The sequence below is a fragment of the Lissotriton vulgaris genome, chromosome 7 (assembly GCF_964263255.1).
Source record: "Lissotriton vulgaris chromosome 7, aLisVul1.2, whole genome shotgun sequence".
NCBI lineage: Eukaryota > Metazoa > Chordata > Amphibia > Caudata > Salamandridae > Lissotriton > Lissotriton vulgaris.
In genome coordinates this window covers 1,344,435,841-1,344,457,107 of record NC_141695.1, presented here as the reverse complement: position 1 = coordinate 1,344,457,107, position 21,267 = coordinate 1,344,435,841, and the positions used below count along the sequence as shown (strand labels likewise).

The following is a 21,267-nucleotide window of genomic DNA, read 5'->3' as shown; positions in this document are numbered from 1 at the left end:
CATTATCTTATGTCGATGACATCTATCTCACAGACAACGACTTGGATACTCACTTGAAAAGGGTGAACACCATAATACTTGGGTTCGCAGCAGAGGGTTACAAATTCAACTTTAAAAAGTCAAGAATTGCCCATCTGACAGTCTTATTTTTAGGATACGAATTATCAAGTGAAGGAAAAAGCCTAGCGGACAACTTCTTGGAGAAGTGCGCTGTACTCAAGCACCAAAAACGCTGAAGAACTTACAATTGATTCTAGGCTTCCTGAATTTCGGAAGAACATACATATTAAACTATGCAGAAAGGCTTAAACCTCTCTACGAATTAATTAAACCTGATTTTTAACCAATCAACTGGACTAAAAAACACACAGAAATTTTGAGATCACTGCAAACAGACATGTTAGCAAAAACAAAATTAGAAACGTGACAATACACGCAACCTTGTAATCCGAGTCATCCCAGGAAGATGCGGATTCACGTACCTGACCTCTAATGAGGGAGAAACGGTACCAATAGCATACAAATCACATTTGTATACAAAAGCTGAAATAAAATTCAGTTCCACGGAAAAAATTCTAAATGCGGTTCATACTGCTGTGGCAAAAGAAAGGGGCCTAGCACAAGGTAAACAAAGAATAATCGTTACACCTATACCTGCCCTAGAAGCTGTAACAAAAGCGAGCATTCCAAATGCTAAAGCTCTGCATCCAGGATGGATCCAATGGGTTAATTCTCTCGCTGCAACAGACGTAGTATATGAATTCGATCCTAACCTAAAGACACAGGAATTTCTACAATATGAATATGAATGTCCTATGCCAATTGAAATTCTCCCTCTAGAACAATATGAATGTATCATATATACAGACGGATCAGCACAACCCGCAGTTGGGGGTAAACAAGCTTATAGTGCTGCGTGCGCGATTGTTAAAGGTCGTTGGCACAAAGGAAAATTTAGACCACTGGTCACTAAAACGCAATCTCTAGGAGATTGTACAGCTCAGCGAGCTGAACTACTAGCATTTAAGATGGCGCTTGAGAATACCGATCGCGAATTCCCCACACTTATAGTGTGCGATTCAGATTATTGCGTTCAATCTTATAATGAATACTAGCAGAATTGGGTTGAAAACGGGTGCAAAGATGCAAAGGGTTGGCACAATCAAGCATAAAATGCTTTGGCAACAAATAGTTCTTTTACAGAAAGAACTACAAAAGACTCACGTGATGCACACTCTGAGTCATCAACGTGATGGCGTTCACGTTGCAGGGAATTCATTGGCTGATGAAGCCGCGAAGGCAGCTGTGCAAACGGCTTCCGTAGCTGCTATCACCCGGTCAAAAACAAAAATAGACAACGATATACTACAAGCTGTCAGTGCGTCAGTAAAAAATGATAGAAAAACACTCCCAAAAGGCTTTCCAGAAAAGTACTCATATATAACAGATACTAATAATGTTCCTTTTGCTCGAATCCCTGGAGTGGGGGATAGAGTAATTCCAAACATGGAACACAGGTTAGGACTAATTACAGCGGCACACGAAGGGCTTGCTTCTGCACACGCTGTCGTTTCCGCCACAATATCATTATTAAAACAAAGATATTGGTGGCCGCGCATTAGAATACAAACTAAGACATATGTGCTTGAATGCGAAATATGCCAAAAAAGGAAAGTATCAACAGTGAAACGACCAGCGCAGACACCCCTTCTCATCTCAGATAAACCATTAGCATGTGTTTACCTGGACCACTGTGGTCCCTTACAAAGGGATGGCAACTATAAATATATCATGGTCGCAGTGGATTCCTGTACGAGATTCATATGGATGTGGCCCCAGCGCTCAGCTGACGCCAAAACTGTTATAAAAGATCTGCGAGTCTTTATCGGCACATACGCAATTGCCATGCTTCATTCTGACCAGGGTCCTGCTTTTAGCTCTCGAGCTTATAAGGAGGCCATGACCAGTATGGGCATTGGATTGCGATTCTCTTGTCCATTTCATCCTGAGGGAAACAGTGTAGTGTAAAGAAAAAACCGAGACATAAAGCAATCTATAACAGCGAAGGTATTAGGTTCGGGTGATGGGTGGGTCAAACATTTAACAAGTGTCCAACATAGTCTTAATAATTTGCCAAGAAATTCTCTAAAAGGTTTCAGCCCATACGAACTATTGTTCGGAACTAGAATGTATGTTCAGGACCTTGATAGTCAGGTTTCAGTGGTAAAAGATAAAAATAAAGACTTCGACATCAAAGATCGTTTGGCTGTTTTACAGGACTTGAATGAAACAAGAAAATCCTTAAGCAACATAAAAATAAAGCAACAGCCATCTACTACTGAAGACACACCACCTGTCCCAGCAAGACCTGACTGGATTCCAGAAATTGGGGATCTGGTCAGAGAGAAAATAGCGGTGAAGAAGGAATTTGGGCCTTCTTACAGAAAAGCAGTACCTGTCTTAGCAATCAACCGAACAAGATCAGTAGTACTACCGCCCCTTGCTGGTAAAAAGGAGAACAGAGTTGTATCCATCGAACTGGTGAAACCACAAGCATGTGGCCTATAATCAACAGTAGGCCAAGTGGACTCCTAAGAAATAACAGAATACCCATATTTGCAACAATCCAAGAGGTTCAAACTGAAAGACTAATCACATTTGATAAACCTGCAGTGCACAGAGAAGGACTATGCAATAATGCCATGGATCTTGTGCCTATTGAAACACAGATTGAAACAGTTCGTCATAAAACACCAGTCTACAATGATGTGGCATCAGAATGTGCTAATGAAAGGCAAATTGAGAAAACAATTCCAATAATCGACAGAACTGCCTCTGGCTACTTCATCAATTTCGATAACTTTTCTGAAGATCAAAGCAACCCTGAAGTGACGCCAGAAACAAAGACTTTTAAAGAAAAGGCAACAGAAATCTTTCATCAACTCAAGGAAACTTATCTTATTTCTCCATGGTTAGAGCTTTGGTTTGGGCTAGGTGTATTTTTCCTCCTGCTTTGGCTCATCATGGTACTTTGTTTGGGAAAATTCATTGAGGGAACATACAGTTCAATGGACACAGCAAGTCAGAACATCAACTTAGTTGTGAAACCTCACAAATCATCACACGTCAAGAAAAGAGAACTATCATCAGTAAATGTCACAGCCATTCCAATACCCGGCGGGGTAGTGTGGGACAAGACTGACTATGAAATATATGGCCCCGTCGAGATCTTGAAATATCCTCGCCAGTTCAAGGTTTCATTAAGTGACTTTGTAAAACCAAGTACATTCTCTGATGATTGGGATTTTGAAAGTATAAATAATATGATGTCGTTTTAGTGTATCAGCAAAATTTACAGAACATGATTATTTACAAGGTTCATCTAATTATGAACAGATGTACTGTTTTTCACATTACGCAGACCACTATTTACATAAATCTGCTCAACCTAGAAATGTTTTTAAATATAACCAATGGGAACATTGTGCTACTCCGCCTAAAAGTAGTTCAAAAACGTTCTATGAGAAATTCCAATACTTCTCAGGGTTTAACACAAGTAATGCAGAAACATTTTATTATAAACTTTTGGATAAAACAGGGACGAAAACAATGCTGACAAATACTAAATTGATATATTCAGAAGCATTTTATGAAAAAATGATTACATTTGGTTTTGATTTCTGGAAAAACAACATTGAAACAAAAACAATCTGGGTACAAAATATTGGCTGGTACAAGGCCTAGAAGCAATATTTTGAGCCTGCCTGATCCCAGAACAAATAATGTTCTTAAATGACACAATTCACCAAACAACCTGCCTTGGCCTAGCTAAGATTAAAGACCTTAACAAACCGTCTATTCCAAAGCCAATACCTGATAATGCTACCACAGATATTGAAATAGTTGTATCCCAAATTTTAAATGAAAACAGAACACATCCTGTTTGGAAAAAGTGGTTAATCTGGCAAGAAGACACTAATAACTGTCAAGATAGATTCCTGAACAAAATACAGGGGTTAAAAATGACCAGACCAGACCCTAGATACTCCCAGAGACAACATCCAGGGATAGTAACAACATACAGTGTAGGGAAACTGTGCCTTGAATGGCTAGAAACATCCACACTGGCAGAAATTAAGCAACACTTATCTTTACTTAAAGATGGTGCTGATTTGCGCGATTTCATAATGGGACCACGCAAACAACGTCAAAAACGTTTCATAGCGGCAAGTGTATATGCGGGATACAATGAGGCATGGAAAGTAATGCAAATTGAAACAGCAGAAAAAATACGAGAAATTGATCGTATTAACCCCTTCGATGCTCATGACGGAACGGTTCCTTCATGAGGCACAGTGGAGCTGTGCTGATGACGGAACCGTTCCGTCATGACCACACCCATTATCATTATACTCTAGCACCGGAGGGGAATATGGCTAGCAGCGATGAGGTTAATTTGGAAAAATCACTTTCTGTTGTGGACAATGGGTTAATGACTCTGTCCTCCAGAATATATTCACTGGACAGTATTGTATCATCTGCCATCGATATAATAGATAAAGACTTGCTAATGTTACAACATGGCCAGTCCCAATTACGTTCTATTGTACAGCTAGGCTGGACGTTGCAAAATCTTTGTTCAGGCTATGTGCCATGGCGTCTAATCAACACAACGTCATTGTTTTCCATCTTTAACCTTACTGATAAACAAATCAGTTTGGCACAGAAAGGAGCAGACTATACAATCCTGAGCATTGAAAAACTTGAGAGATTACCATTGACATTGTCAGAACGACCTGTCATTGAATGGATAATACACGGGATTATCACAATTCCGATAACAACTTTCCGATTTAAAAATTGCCTTGAGTATATACCGGCAGGCCAGTATGAACGGTTGGGTAAAGGGTACATTAAGTCATCATGGAAATTACCTTATACACACACATGCTATAGTGACAACAACAAAAATGTATTTCTTAGTGGTGAAAATTGCAAACATTCACTAAGCGGTATACTTTTGTGCCAGGGTATTAATTTACATGGGGCCTGTGAAGGGACTTCAAACAACCTTTCATGCCACCAGCATGTCACACCTGCAACGCCTTTCTTTAGGCAACTTTCTAACGGGAGTTACATTCTAATAACAGATCACAGCTGTTGTGGCTTGGTGCCAGAGAAAGCATATCTCGTAAGCGTGACTTCCATGGTCACTTGCTGTATGCAAGCATTGTTTCCAAACGGCCCTGGAGATTCCGAGACTCCGATTTGGCCTCCTTTGAATATCTCTTCTATACGAATTGATACTTTAAGCAGAATGAAGTCTGTGCTTTTGTAGACAACAGTGCCCATCACGTCATGAAAAAAAAACCGTATGATCTCCAAGTTGCAAGGACAACATCGGATATACATGAACTTTTATCAACAAATTGCCCAGTGTATTTCACAGAAATGCTCAGCCAAATCCTAAATATGTCGGATGCCATTGGTATCTCAAACATATTTAAGACATTTTTTTCGGGACTGTTAACACCATTCAAAGCAGTTCTGGGCATTATTCCCAATTTTGTCCAATCAGTCTTTGGCGGCCAACCACTACTTTTGGGACTTGTAGCAGGCATTTTATTTTTGACCCTCCTGCTCCGATATGGCAAGCCAAAACACAGACATGACTCCGGCAAGGATGGAAGAAACGATCCTAGCAATGCGCTACCGAGACCGCATAGCTAAGGTCCTTGGATTTGCCCAGCTGAGAGATCTGAACATGACCTGGTTTCTTTCATTCAGACCTATATGGCAGACCTGCATCTTACTTGTGCTTCGATGTATGCTATGCGGAGAAGAATGCATGTTAGACACCTGTCTTGCACTACCATCAGCAGTAATAATGAATATCGATACTTTGCTAAGTCCTGTAACGGCTCATGCATCGTGTTGTCCCCAGCGGCTACCAATCCTGATGACGGCATTCGTTGAGACTCCTGCGCTATGACTAGGTGGCGGCAGTGAATCAATAAATGAAAGCAGCATCACCCAGGTACGACCTTCTGTGAGCATTGCTGATCCAGACATCGATGATGGCAATCATTCTCACAACTGCCAGGTTACTGCACTATCGAACCTGGTCGAACTGTCACCTGAATATGTAGACCTATTCCTTGAGAGCCTGTCTGAAATGATGTTCTCCCCTGAACAGAAACAATAACTTTTTGGAAAAACATTTTGGCGCACAGCGTTCCCATGAACTCTGAATTCGGCCTTCAGTTTTGATAAGCAAAAGCTACTGAAAAGCGTTTAGAACTCTATTTCCCCGTTCCCCATTAAATATCTTTGGAATCAGACATTTTTCAAAATATTTACCTTTTTTCTGGCACAAATACTTTTGCTTAAAGTAGTACTATTCATAAAGAACAGAGCTTCTATTTTAGTAGATCTAGAGACAAAAACTTTACCTTGGCCTCTAGCACATTTTACAGCAATTGTATTTATATGTGATGAAATATTCTCGCCCTTCTTTTCTGTATTAAGAGACATTTCATGTGTAATTTTTCGCAAACTGATTACATATGCAATAATTTTTGAATGATTACTATGCTTAAAAACGTACAGTACCTATACTCTCATGTATTTCATATACGCCATTTCAAATGCAATATGTATTTTGGGGTGGGTAGGAATACACACGCATCTTATTGCTTTAGTTTTTAGTATTTTGATGGACATAAATTCGTGGAGTGGGTGTTGTGTTCTATCTAGGACCCCGATCAATATTGTGACCTTATGCCCCTATACAGCTATAATCAATACATATCCCTATAATGGCATAAACGATCAGAGCCATATTTCAGTAACTCGTCTCTGCAGCTCATTACAGTACATGACACAGCAGAAGCCACTTCCTTAGATTCCTAGATAACACACCGAGTTCTTTCGACAGCTCAAACCCCCAGCAACCTGGGAAAGCCCCGCTTGCTTTGTTTTGATTACTAATAGAACTCCTGCGAGCACTGTAAGAACGACCAGTTCTTAGTGACATCTTTATTGACGTCTTATGTCCAAAAACTTACGTCAAACTCGGCACCTTTCAGGTATAAATAATACCGACGTTGCCTTAAGCAAACACGACAGTGGTGGTGAATACTGGAGCAGAACAGCTGTCCCTTGCAGAGAGCCCAGCAGATGCGAGAAGCCCACGGACGCTGCCCCTCCACCTTGACGAGCTGAGAAAGACGCGGTCTTTTCTCCTGCTGAGAAAATCCAGCTCCGGCGTTTCCAGCCTACCCGTGCAGGTGACTGGAATATCGAGTCCTGAGAGAAGATACCGGACCTCCAACATTCTATTCCAGAGGTACGGTGCGGACTAAACCCTTAGAGAGAATTCTTGAAGCAAACCCTTGGCAAAACCAACTTAAACTTAAACTGCTACTTACTCCCTCCCACGTATTAGGCTTAGGTCAGGTACATTGGGGTAGGCGTAGTTAGAAGCACCAGTTGAGGACGTTAGCCAAATGTATATATGAATGTATATATTTTATTCATTTTAACTATTGTATGGCTAAGAAACCATATCAATGCTTTTACTGTATTATTTCGTAATACTCCTTTTACTGTACGCACTTTTTATAATAACAAGTCTTGCAATTGTGGCAATTCATTTCTCTTGCATGTGAAGGAAGACTGTCCAATAAATAATACCTTTTATTGAAAACGCTTGTCTCTCTATTCTCTGCATACTGGTGAAAGTAATTCTGCACAACCGACTGAGTGAAATAGCTGTCTATTGTTTCACATGACTCTAGAGATTGACTCTTATTCTAAGGAGCAAAGTTGTCATGTTACTGCGGTTGTCGGAAGCTGAATCCCTTCTTGTCTGAGCCAGGGAAGCTGATCACTTCCTATTCAGTCAAGAAAGTTTCCAGTGTCCTCTGAGCTAGCTGGCGCAAACCTAAATTAAGTCTAACATAGTCAGTAGAGACCTAGAATACCACAGTCCTACGTCTACACTGCTGTTTATGTTATTCCAATGCGCAGGGCCTATAGGGAAAATAGGGCCTACACTACATAGGGGTCATCTTTGATGATAATTCCACATGGTTACCTCAGCTGGTTGCAAAACGTAATGCCTTTGCTAGGTCTATCTTGGCTGTTTTGGGATTTTCCCGTAAACTGGGGGTGAAGCCGTTGCAGGCTCTGCTGAAAATATATGATGCCAAATGTATTTCTTTAGCCACATACGGAGCTGAATTGTGGGGGATTAAAAATGTAAAGTTGTTACAGGTGGCTGAGGATACATTTTTGAAGTCCATCCTGTCTGTTCCCCAGTCAACTTCCGGGTACATTGCTCATCAAGAGTGCGGGGTAAAATACCTAGAAGATCGCATAGCCATAGCCCTGTTACTAAAATGGATCTTAGTGTGGCTGAACCCAGAATTGGAGCTGAAACATGAGGTTCTAAAGGACTGTCTGGCTCTAGAGCATGGTAATTGCATCCCTTGGCTGAATTATGTTAAAAAACTAGCAGGCAATTTAGGTCGTCCAGAATTATTTGACCTACCACTTAAATTAGTAAAGGGGGATGTGAAATGGGTGAAGGACACATATAATATGATTACACTCTCGGCTAGAGAAGATAATGAACTGAGTAAACCCACAGTAAGGTCACACCAGCTTTTAGTAACCACAAGTGATATTGAACCCTATTTAAGAATTGTTAACAACTCCAATCATCGATTTTTGTTAACAAAATTTAGATCGAATAAATTCCATCTTCTCTTAACAGATCGTCCAGTTTGGACTAAGGAGACGGATCTGGAGATCTGTTCTTGTGACGGATTTTCCATTATGGTTACGATTCACTTTATTTTCTTTTGTGAGCATTTTCATCCGATTCGCAAAAGGTTTATTATCCCTCTTATCAAGGATAAGGGGCTTGTACAAGTAAAACTGGCCCTTCTGTATTTACAGCTGTTGCCGAATATCTGGGTAATTTTCAATGTAGCAAACTTCCTGACTATAGCTATGAGACTAAGGAAGAAAATTACGTGGACCCACTGTACATAGCGGTAAATAAATTAACTATTCTTGATCATTCTGTTTTTTTTTTAACTTACGTGTATATGAAATCTCTAGACTGTTACCTCTTTTCAATGGATGATTTTAAATATGTCATTGTATTGTATGGATTGTTAATTTGTATTTAATCAAGGCACCCATTTTTGATGTAATATACTTTTAGGGTTGTTCCTTGATGAACCGAATAAAGTACTTTTGAAATTGAAATTGAAAGGGGCATCCTTTTTTCTATTCTCAAGCTACCATTCACCTCACCCAAATTTGGTCTTTCACGTTTCTGGTACTCCACCACTGCAACTCTCTTCTCATCCCTATAAATTGGTATACCTACCCAGATAAATTACCCATCTCCCCTCAGCATCAACCACATTTAATGATCTATCTTGTCATGTTTCCTATATACACAAAAAAGCTTTTCGTTATAAACTTTACACCTCTAAAGATTTATGTAGCATGCTCTCACTGTAATTTCTTTTTAGGAAGTGCTGGATATGCTACCCAACCAGGTAAGATGGCTTTCTTTCTTGTTGCATGTTCCAAGTAAGCTCATCGGTTTTCCACACACACAGAAGATTTATGAGTGAGTGCTCTTTAGGATTTGTAGAAAACATACGTATTTGGGTTTCCACCTATGATGCATATGTGTCTGCACCGAGGCATTGTGCAAATTCACCCAAGTCAGGAAAAGTCAAAAACTAAACTCAGAAACCGAATGCATACATTTTCAAATGTACTTTCTCGGTTTTGGTTTCCGCAGTATCATGTACTGTGTACTAGTCCAGCACATTAGAGACTGTCACTTGTGATTCCATATGTACACAGATGATACCCATGTTAACTTTCACCTCCTATACCTACCAGCAAAACTGGAAGCCCAGATCATTTCACAAACTGCCTGGATTACACCTGCTACTTGTTGAAGGAAAATTACTTCTTTCTTAAGGAGCCCCAGACACCATTTTTGGTTCTTGGTTGTGAATAGAAAAATAAAATACTGTTCACTTAGCTTGAATCTTAGGGACCTGCTATAAACCCTGATGCACACATGTATAACCTGAGCAAAGCCAATTGTATTGTATTGTGGTATTTATAAGTGTAAAAGTAAGGTTTTATTCAAACTTCATTAGGACACACAGACCATCTCATGATGGATCATCCTGTGCATTAATATCTGCTTTTACTGGCCAAGAACAGCCCCCCTGAGGGCTTGCAGGCTCACACACCCAAGGCTGCCACCACTGCATTAGCGCACCGCGTTACTCTCCTGGATATCTGTCAAGCGGCAAAGTGGGAATCACTGCACATGTTCACATATTACTGTCAGGACAATCTGGTAGTGACTTTCTAGCCACATATTCCTTACCGACCCTCCCATCCCTCCTATTCTGCGAACCGGTTAGGATGTAAAGGACACCTTTTTATGGGCCATAGTCTTTTCCACAGCACTGGTCAGTTTTTATTGAGGCTCTGCACTCCTGACATGAAAAATTGTGAAAGCAATTGATGTCAGCGCACCGGGGTGATGCCTGCATAGATACCGCACACTTCTGGCGAGGGTCACGGCGACGTGTAGCAGAACGATGCCATCTACTGGCACGCTGTAGTACTGCTCAATAATCTTCCTGGTTCACTCTGATGCCTGGGAATATTCTAAAGTAAGGAATCTGCATCTAGATAGAGTCTCTACCAGATAAGGCTTTAACAATGGTAATTTCACTTGTTCCTTAATGTGGGAGGCATTCCATGGGTGGAGCATGGGCGTTCCCATGCATCTGCCCATGATTCTGATGCGTTCCTAGATTGACTAAAATTAGTGCACCTGGGAATACATCAAAATATTATGCTTTCCCCAGTGAGTAGTAACAAGGCGAAATATATTTATATCTATTAGTTATTTCCTCTTTCCCACCTCTGCTGCAGGACAGCACACACAGAAGGAGGAAAATGCCTCTAATTATTAATTTTTTGTCCCTTTCTGCACAATAAAAATCCTGCCTGTAATGCAGGCACCCTTGCCCTGTGGTGAAACGGTGTCTGTGTTGGCATTAAACAGTGCACAGTGTGCCTGCGCAAGAAGATTGCATAAATGCTTCACAATTTTGTAAATATGAAGCATATCTACTCTTTCACACTGCACAGCACAGCAACTTTGCTTGCTGCCCTGCATGAAAAAAGGTTTGTAAAAATCCCCCCTGTTTTTCCACCCCTGTGAATAAAAGAATACATCGCCAACTTTGTGAGTGTTAAAAAAAAAAATGCACCTCAGAAACTCTCCTTCCCTCTCAGAATTTCTGAACATGAATGAGGCATCCTTTTTAGGTCTCGCACCTGCGATACAGGGCGAAAGCCCTGTCGCAGCGCGAGACCTATTGCTGACGGTTCTGCTTACAAGGAGCCAAGAGGGAGACAAGAGATGGGCACGCGCAGCATGCCGGAATCGGATCAGGTTGCGTGCGTGAACACGCGCTCCGATTCCGGCACGCTGTTCACACACACACACACAGCGGCGCGCGCGCACACACACACACACACACACAGAGGCACACACGTACGCACAGACACACGCACACACACACAGACACACCCATGCGCACACACCCACGCGTGCACACACACACACACACACACACACACATCCCCTCCCTCTCCCCCCCACTCACTGGGCTCTTTCCACGTGTCCTCCTCCCTCCGCAGTGGGTCAGTCTCGGCAGCAGGCTCCAATTCAGACACAGAGCACAGCGTGTCTTCGCCGGCGATCCTCAGCTTGCGCCGGGACAGCAGATGTGCACGCTCACGGCGTCTCGTGCGCTCCCACCGCGCTTTCAGTTTCGTGCCCGGCGATTCTCAGCTTGTCATCCTTGTTTTCGTCAGATGAGCTAAATCATGTGACTGTTATTTCTCTGTACGTACTGAAGGTTATTTTTGTATATATTTGCTTACTCTGTTGTGCCGCTATCAGAGCGTGGTGTGTTTTTTTTACTCTGCATCAACCACTGCAGAGTTCCCCGCCTATGCACTAGTGCATCATAAGACCGTGAGTCAGAGAAAAGCTCATCAACTTACGTCGATTTGATTCATATGAAAGTAATACCGCTGTCAGTCATAGCAAGAAAACACACTGATGCAGAAGGGTATCTAAACAAATGGGGACAACCTGAAAAGAGTAATGAATGAAAACACATGTGCCTACTTCCCGTAGGGATCTACTGGGTTTGGCCTGGATCCACCGTTACCGGATCCGCACATCCTAGGCGTGCACTGAGCCCAACCATCCCTGGCAACAACCCTGCCAACATCCAGAGCTCGAGCTTAAGATGTCACAGCTCTCGTGATCCTCATGCTTTGGGTCTGGCTGGCTTCGCTTTCCATTTGAATGTGCTCGTTGTCCGTGAAAGCACGTGCAGTGTGTGATCGTGCGGCATCGCCGCCAGAGCGCGCGCAGCGTGTTTTCACTGTAAGGGCCTCGGATTTTCACAGCCTTCGTGAGCACCCGCACGGCCCAACCGAGGCAACCTGATAGCAAGAAAACAAGGAGGGAGCGGGCGGCCAAGGTCGTCGGCACATCTAGATATCACTGGCAACAATTATAATATTTATTTAAGCGGTGAGCTTGTACTTTTATGTACACGATGCCATTCTTTTCTCTTTGAGACAAACTTACTGTAAGGCGGGGCGGGACATGGAATACATTCATTGCAACAGATGTGATGCAATCCTGCCTTTTGACACACTTGGTAGCTCTCCAGAGCTGTATACAATAACAGCACAGTGCTGGCTTCAGCAAGACAGCATTTGCTTTCATTATATGCATGGCAAACAATCCGAGTTAAAGCATATACATTTTGAGCTGTCCTCCGAATAATGAAATTAGCTCAATTCTTGAAAATTAAGTTACTTTTACACTGATGCAAATAGGATTCAATGCAACATATGCAATCCACAGACACACAACACCACCCCAGCGGGTCTCATGAGAGGCCCTTCACAAAGGGAACAGTCAGTTATTTGGGCGTTAGTGTCAAATGGGGTGAGTTGGAGTCTGATCAGCTGCTAATGCTTAGCATCCTTGGTTAACTGAGGGTTGTGCCCCTATTGCCCAACCTGTGGGCCGACCCCCAGGCCACATTAAAGGCTAAAGTGTACAGTGGATCCACAGAGGAGTCACTCTTGAAGGTATGGCGGCTGCCTACCACAGGCCTTTGCTCTTGAACACGTAGATACGGTGGGCGCAATAAATATGTGAACCCACCTTTTGCACAGTACTTAGAGGGTGGCTCCCGAGCAAAGCACATGTCCCCTATGTGACTCAAAGACTAACACTTTGTCTCCTGTCAGAGATATGATCAGAAGAGTACACTGCACTCCATTTTAGGACTGAATCTGCCTGCTTATGAGCCTCAGTTCAGCAACATGTCATGGACAGTGGATGTGACATCATGCACCCTTTGGCCGCCATCAATGTACTACCCCTTCTCCTTAATTTAGACACTCAACAAGTTCCAGTTTGCTGAGGAGCAAATTGAAGGCTAATGTGAGAGAGACAGGTGTACTTTCTGTTCCTGCTTCTGCTTCCTTGACCTCTTCGTGCGCGCCGCGCTCCACCTCTGCTGCCACTTCAACTCACCAGGCTGCATACCCCCTCGCCCCTCCCTCGCCAATGTCACTCTCACCCTTCCTTTGATGTCGGCCGCGAGTTCTTACAGGCTAATGGCCCTCCCCCAGCTCAAAGCGTGCATCGCTTGTTTTCATCTATTCTCTCACATTACTTTCCAACCCCTTTCCCTCTCGCCCATACGTTTTCTTGCTCTCACACCTCCTCCTTCTATTTGTTGTCCCATAGATTCCCTTCCCTTTCTCATTGTTTGCTCTTTTTCCCTCCTCACTTTAGTGATCTTTCACCTCATCATTCTGCATATCCACACCAACCCTTCTTTCACCCCTCTTCTCTCCTTTCTACCCTCTATCTATCCTCCTTACTAGCTTCCCACAGCATCACTCAGCACCAGCCAACGCCACAGAACCACTCAACGCCACAGAACCACTCAACACCACATCACCACTCAACACCACAGCACCACTCAACGCCACAGCACCACTCAACGCCACAGCATCACTCAACGCCACAGCATCACTCAACCCCACAGCATCACTCAACACCACAGCATCACTCAACACCACAGCATCACTCAACACCACAGCATCACTCGGCACCACTGAATGCCACAGCACTCCTAAACGCCATAGCACCACTCAATGCCACAACACCACTCAACGCCACAGCACCCCTCAACACCACAGCACCCCTCAACACTACAGCACCCCTCAACACCACAGAATCACTCAATGCCACAGCATCACTCAACGAAACAAAGTGCCAATACTGCTCAATATTTTCACTGGTTTAGCAGAGCAAAGAACAAACAGCTGATCTGCTTGGACCACTCTTTCAGTCCAGATTTAATCTCAGAACTTTTTTTACTATTTGAATTTCCATATATTTTATTTTTTGATTTTCACAAAAATCATAAAGTTTTGACAATTATTTCTGGTCAAATAGAACCAAAATATTCAAAAAAGGGGGAGGGGGGGAACTCCTATTCATAAAATCTAAGGGGGTCATTATGATTGCGTTTTTTCCGCATCCTCGGGCCGGCGGAAGCCACCGCCGGCCCAGAGGATGCGGAAAAACCGCAGCGGACTGACCAAAGACCCACCGCCACATTAGGATGGCTGGTGGGTCCTGGTTTCCGTCCGCAGCTTTTCCACCGCAGTCGGCTTACAACCGCGTCGGAAAAGCTCTAATATGGTGACGGTGTCTCTCAGACACCGTCCGCCATATCAGGATGGGCTGTCAATTATGCTTTTCCGCGGCGGGTTTTCCGCCGTGGAAAAGCATACGGAACTTCACTGCGGGGGCCCGTTGCGGGCCCCCTAGGTGAAGGGGGGTGGGGGAGGGGGGTGCACATGGGGGTACCTATGGTACCCCCCTGCATTTGTATGCAGAAAGCGGCAGGCACCGCGCGGTGCCTGCCTCTTTCTGCATGCAAATGCAATGACTGCATTTTTAACATTGCCGCGGGTGCAGCTTGAAGCCGCACCCGCCGCAATGTTAAAAATAGAGGATGTGACCGCCAGGGTGGCGGTCACATCCTAATTGCACAGAAGGGAACTTTGCATTCCATGCGGAGGTTCCCTCCTGCTCTGGGGTCCGTCCGCGATCCTAATGAGGCTCTAAGTGCGAGTATGTACAAGAGTAGTGAAAATAAAGTTTTTGTACAAAAAAAGTCAGACATTCATTTAGTGACAATCTCAACAACCACTGACATACTGTGTCACATTCAAAACAACTGGACTCACAGACACCACTGTGTCTTATGCAGGAATGCACTGTTCAAAATTGCTCAAGTGCAACACATTTTGTAACTCTCTTTCCAATTAGCGTATCAAAATATAAACATATGCAATTAATTCTTCATGAATTTCACTTTCTCAAGTGTCATTATAATCACAAGGCAACAATGCAACGTACTGTAAAATTCATTGTTATATTTTGTTTTCTGCAATTCATAACGGTGCAAAATTATTCAGATCATGAAACTTATAGAACATATTAACAATTAGTTCTCATTGAAAATATGGGTCAATTATTTCTGAACAAGTATCTGGTTACTACAAGAAAAAAAACACAAGTTCATCTGTGCTTGCGAGGATTCCCAATGCATTTCGATGCATCTGCATCTTCATCAGGGGAAATTACTGTATAGAAAAATGATAATAATGTAACCATTTGTCCTTATGTCATCTTATATCATTATGAACATCCATTTTATAAACATGAAACACAAGGTCCTTCTCGAGATAAAGCAACTATTCTGCTGTGTCCAAACATACTAGCTGCCCAAGCAATATGTAACAAGCAATATGTAGCAATTCCTGCTCTGGTACCCTAATACATGCCACCAGATTCAAACAAGTGCAATCAACGTCTATGTCGCCTCTGTACTGAAATAACATGACTGGGAAAATGGAAAAAAAGACGTACCCTCCAAACGGGCACTAATACTTGTGTCCGGTATCATAAAATGCACGACCCGCCCTGCAAACCAGAAAAACGAAACTGACATAAGTAGATGTAAAGAATCCTGAGCCATCATCATGGTGACATTTAACTATTTACTTACTTCAGGTTAGACTCGAGCCCCTCGTTTGCACTGTTCTACCTAATAACAAGGTGAAAAACAGAAACCCACTTTACTAAATAGGTGAGTGTGTATATTTTCACTCACAAAACATTCTAGTTTAGTCACAGTGACTAGTTTTGACCATTACCTTCTTTTCTAGCTCTGTTTCGCGAACGCTAGTTTCCTCGTTCACCTCTAAAGCCAAAATGCCGCGTAGCAGCGTGTTATGCCAGGATGAAGTTAAAGCCCGACATCAACACCGGACCGGTGTCCCCGCCCCCTGCTCATCACAATTCGTATTCCAAAAACGGCTGCAGCACTTATTTTTTAGAAGGTTCTTTGGAAGACTGTGTAGGATGTTATTTGTAAAAATTTAGTAAGAATGAATTCTATTTTATATACGAGGCTGACGGTGTTGTGTAAATAAACGCAATGTTCGTCAATAGTCATGAAAAGAGGACTCTCGTCAAAACTACTGAAACCCAACTCGGACCGCTATTACAGATCTCCCTCAACCTTAAGATTGCAAATCCAATACATCCTACATAATTAACTATAGGGTACGAAGTGTATAATGCTCATATGTAGAAATGCAATGTAATGAGAAGTACAAAAATGAAGGGGAAAATAAAAAACGTGAAAGGCTATGTGCATAAAATGTTGATAGCGCTTAATCAGAACCTAATCCTGTATTCACAACTTACTTTATTACCACAGACATTATCATAGAAATTATAAATAACACGCAAATTCAATTTGGTCATTGAGCCCACCCGGTTTCACGGTATTTAAATACCTCATCCAAAGTGTCTCTCTCTGAGCTATTCTTGCATTGGGATCCACGTGGGGTTCAACCAACACCTGCTCGAGTACAGTAAATCTTAGTTGAGGAATGGTATGTTGTCTCTCCTTCCAATGTTGTGCCAAGCTTGACTTCTCCTGACCTAGCCTTATATTTGATTTATGTTCCGTGATCCTTATCTTAATCTTGCTTAAGGTGCGGCCTTCGTAGACTAGGCCGCACGGACATTTGATGGCGTATATCACTGAGCTAGTGTTACAATCGGAAGTGTGCCTGAGTTTTATATGTTTTCCAGTATGTGGATGTGCAAATGTATCTCCCAACTGTACATTTCCACAATGACCGCAATTGAAACATTTGCGCATTCCTTTCGCCTTTTCTTGTAAGACCTTCTTGTCTCTTTGTTTCAGCAGTTCCTTCAAGTTCTTAGATCTTGACAGTGCGAATATTGGTTTATCAACAAATACTGTTTTAAAATCTTCTTCTTGTTCAATTATCTCCCACCTCCTCAATATGCATTTCTTGATTTTTGGTGTGAGTGTTGATTGTTTCAACATACAAACTTCTCTCCTTGTTGGAGTTTTTTGAACTTTTTTCAGTAGAGCTTCTCGTGTTTTTAGTGAGGCTTTTCGCTTTGCTTCTTCGAGTACCTGATCAGGGTATCCTCTCTTACTGTATTGTTGTACCATTTCCTCTATCTCCTCCATCGCCTGTGCTTCGTCACTACTGATCCTCTTTATTCTGGTGAATTGTGAAAATGGCAAATGGTTCTTTAAATTTATAGAATGGAAACTCGAATAATGCAATGCATTATTTCTGTTGGTCGGTTTCTTGAACAATTTAGTTGAAATTTGTTCTCCTGACTTGGTTATGGTGATATCCAAAAAATTAATGTTGTTCCGGTCAATATTATTGGTGAATTTGATCATGGGATGACATCCATTCAGAATCCCAATTGATTCTTCCAACTGTGTTTTTGTCCCTTGCCACACTATCAAGATATCATCTATATACCGGACGTACAGCTTTAGGTGTTCCGTCCAGTTCAAATTTTCCAGAATATGTGTGTGTTCAAATTTGGCCATGAAGATATTTGCGTATGCAGGCGCCCCCGTAAATCCCATTGACGTTCCCGTCTTCTGTAAGTAGAACTTAGATTGCCACGAAAAGTATCCATGATAAAGGCAGAATTGCAAGATTTCCAATAGAAAGATGTTTAGTGACTCTTCATATTCACTTTTTAACAGCATCCAGTCCACTGCTTCTATTCCCTCTCCTTGGGGAATTGATGTGTAAAGCGCAGTCACATCAATAGTGGCCAGCCATGTTTCACAATCCTTTGGTATTGTCACATTGCTAAGTTTATTGAGGCAGTCCGTGGTATCCTGTATATATGATACCCACTGTTGTACCAGTGGTTGCAAGTAGTGATCTAAAAATCTTCCTATAGGCTCATGTAGTGAGCCGCATCCTGCCACAATAGGGCGGAAAGGAGGGTCTCGGGCATCTTTATGCAACTTGAGTAGCATTTAGATGTGAGGTCTCTTCGGATATTCAGTGATTAAATATCTGTGAGTCTTTTCGTTGATCCATCCTAAGTCCTTTGCTCTCTTCAGAATATCATGTAGTGTGGTTTGGAAGGTCATTGTTGGGTCTGTATCCAGAGCAATATATGTGTCAGTGTCCCCCACATGGGCCGAAACCTTTTCGTTGTAATAGATGGTATCCATTACCACTAGGGCTCCTCCCTTGTCTGCCGCTTGAAATGTTAAATCCTGATTATTCCTTAATGTGGTTAAGGTTGCCAATTCCTTCTTCGTCAAATTCATTTGCTTTGGTGCATTCTTGTGTGTCTCCACCAGATCTTTTTTTACTAGTAACTCGAATAGATCTAAAGTCTTATGTGATGTCGGAGAGATGAATGTGCTTTTTGGTTTAAACACCCTCATGGAGGCATCGTGTTCTGGTATTTGAGGTACGTTGTGAAAAAACCATCCTAAACGGAGTTTCCTTGTGAATTTGTACAATGCTATTTCCGTTTCCAATGGATTGGTAGTATAAATTGGTACGAAAGACATTCCTTTATTGAGAATTTTCAGTTGACTGTCCGTGAGTTCCATGCTTGAAATGTTTACCACCAAATCTTCTAGCGGTTTCTCCCTTTCGGCTTGGACTTTTTTTGCTGCTGTTGAGCCTTGTCCCCTTCTAACTCGTTTACCCTGCCTGCTATGTCCTCTTGAGGAGGATGGTCGCTCCTCTGGCCTGCCTCTAAAAAAGGCTCCCTACTGGATCCACTGGTGGATGCTCCATTCCCAGTTGTCGAGGTGGTTCCTGTGGCTGGTACTGGTGGTCTATTTGGGACGGTATCCTGTTCGGTTGCCACACTTTCTTCCGAAGAGGCCTGCGTTTTCTTGAATGGACGTCTTTGAGCATACACTTCCGCCCACGTGTACACTTCGTCCAGCTTATAGTCGATAGTGACTCTACGAAACTTTCTCAACTTCCTCTCATGTACTTCTTTCTCATGCGCATCTATTGTTTCATTGATTTCCTTGAGTGCTTGATCCAATTCTTCCTTCGTCATCCGTGCTTCCAGGTTGGTTTTTAGGTCCTGAATCTCAGTTGCTAGTTCTTTAAGAATGTCCGATAGCTCTTCTATGATTAAAAGTATGAGATCAAGTGAGCATTTATTTAAAATCGAATACCACTTAACCATGAAAGGTTTATTGAATTTGAAGAGAATAGGTTTTAGAGCGATCCTTAGTCCTCGTGGGATCCGTTTAACCCGGTGGTACTGAATGAGCGTGGAGGCATGAAGCCTCTGATTTACCTCTTTCCTAAGGGTATATTGCAGTTGCTTGAGAGTTTTGCTGGTTGTGCCTGGGGCTGCTTGGAAAGCCCTTGTTTCTTTAATCAGAGAGTAGATACTCGTTGCTTCTTCGTCGGTGTAGCCTTTAACCTCTGCCTGATTGGCTGTTAGGTGCGATATTTCTTCAAAATTCATTTTTACTCTGGTGTTCGGGGTGCTGGTTTACAGGTGGGGTAAATAACTATGAAATAGGATATGTGTGTAACCTGCACACCACTCGTGTGTGTAACCTATATTCTGTTTTTCAACAAATTGGTGCAGACCTGCTACCTGACTAACCCCTGTCAGGTTTCTAAAATAACTGGACTCACAGACACCACTGTGTCTTATGCAGGAATGCACTGTTCAAAATTGCTCAAGTGCAACACATTTTGTAACTCTCTTTCCAATTAGCGTATCAAAATATAAACATATGCAATTAATTCTTCATGAATTTCACTTTCTCAAGTGTCATTATAATCACAAGGCAACAATGCAACGTACTTTAAAATTCATTGTTATATTTTGTTTTCTGCAATTCATAACAGTGCAAAATTATTCAGATCATGAAACTTATAGAACATATTAACAATTAGTTCTCATTGAAAATATGGGTCAATTATTTCTGAACAAGTATCTGGTTACTACAAGAAAAAAACCACAAGTTCATCTGTGCTTGCGAGGATTCCCAATGCATTTCGATGCATCTGCATCTTCATCAGGGGAAATTACTGTATAGAAAAATGATAATAATGTAACCATTTGTCCTTATGTCATCTTATATCATTATGAACATCCATTTTATAAACATGAAACACAAGGTCCTTCTCGAGATAAAGCAACTATTCTGCTGTGTCCAAACATACCAGCTGCCCAAGCAATATGTAACAAGCAATATGTAGCAATTCCTGCTGTGGTACCTAATACATGCCACCAGATTCAAACAAGTGCAATCAACGTCTATGTCGCCTCTGTACTGAAATAACATGACTGGGAAAATGGAAAAAAAGACGTACCCTCCAAACGGGCACTAATACTTGTGTCCGGTATCATAAAATGCACGACCCGCCCTGCAAACCAGAAAAACGAAACTGACATAAGTAGATGTAAAGAATCCTGAGCCATCATCATGGCGACATTTAACTATTTACTTACTTCAGGTTAGACTCGAGCCCCTCGTTTGCACTGTTCTACCTAATAACAAGGTGAAAAACAGAAACCCACTTTACTAAATAGGTGAGTGTGTATATTTTCACTCACAAAACATTCTCGTTTAGTCACAGTGACTAGTTTTGACCATTACCTTCTTTTCTAGCTCTGTTTCGCAAACGCTAGTTTCCTCGTTCACCTCTAAAGCCAAAACG

General features: G+C 42.1%; 1 protein-coding gene across 1 annotated transcript in view; it reads left to right on the top strand.

Annotated features, from left to right (window-relative positions):
* The window catches only part of LOC147703657 (uncharacterized), a 742,215-nt gene that overhangs the window by 675,934 nt on the left and 45,014 nt on the right, over positions 1-21,267 (top strand). Inside the window, exon 9 of the mRNA XM_086929538.1 lies at positions 9,552-9,578. Within this exon, the coding sequence (XP_086785664.1) occupies positions 9,552-9,578 (27 nt within the window). The remainder of the gene's footprint in view (positions 1-9,551; positions 9,579-21,267) is intronic.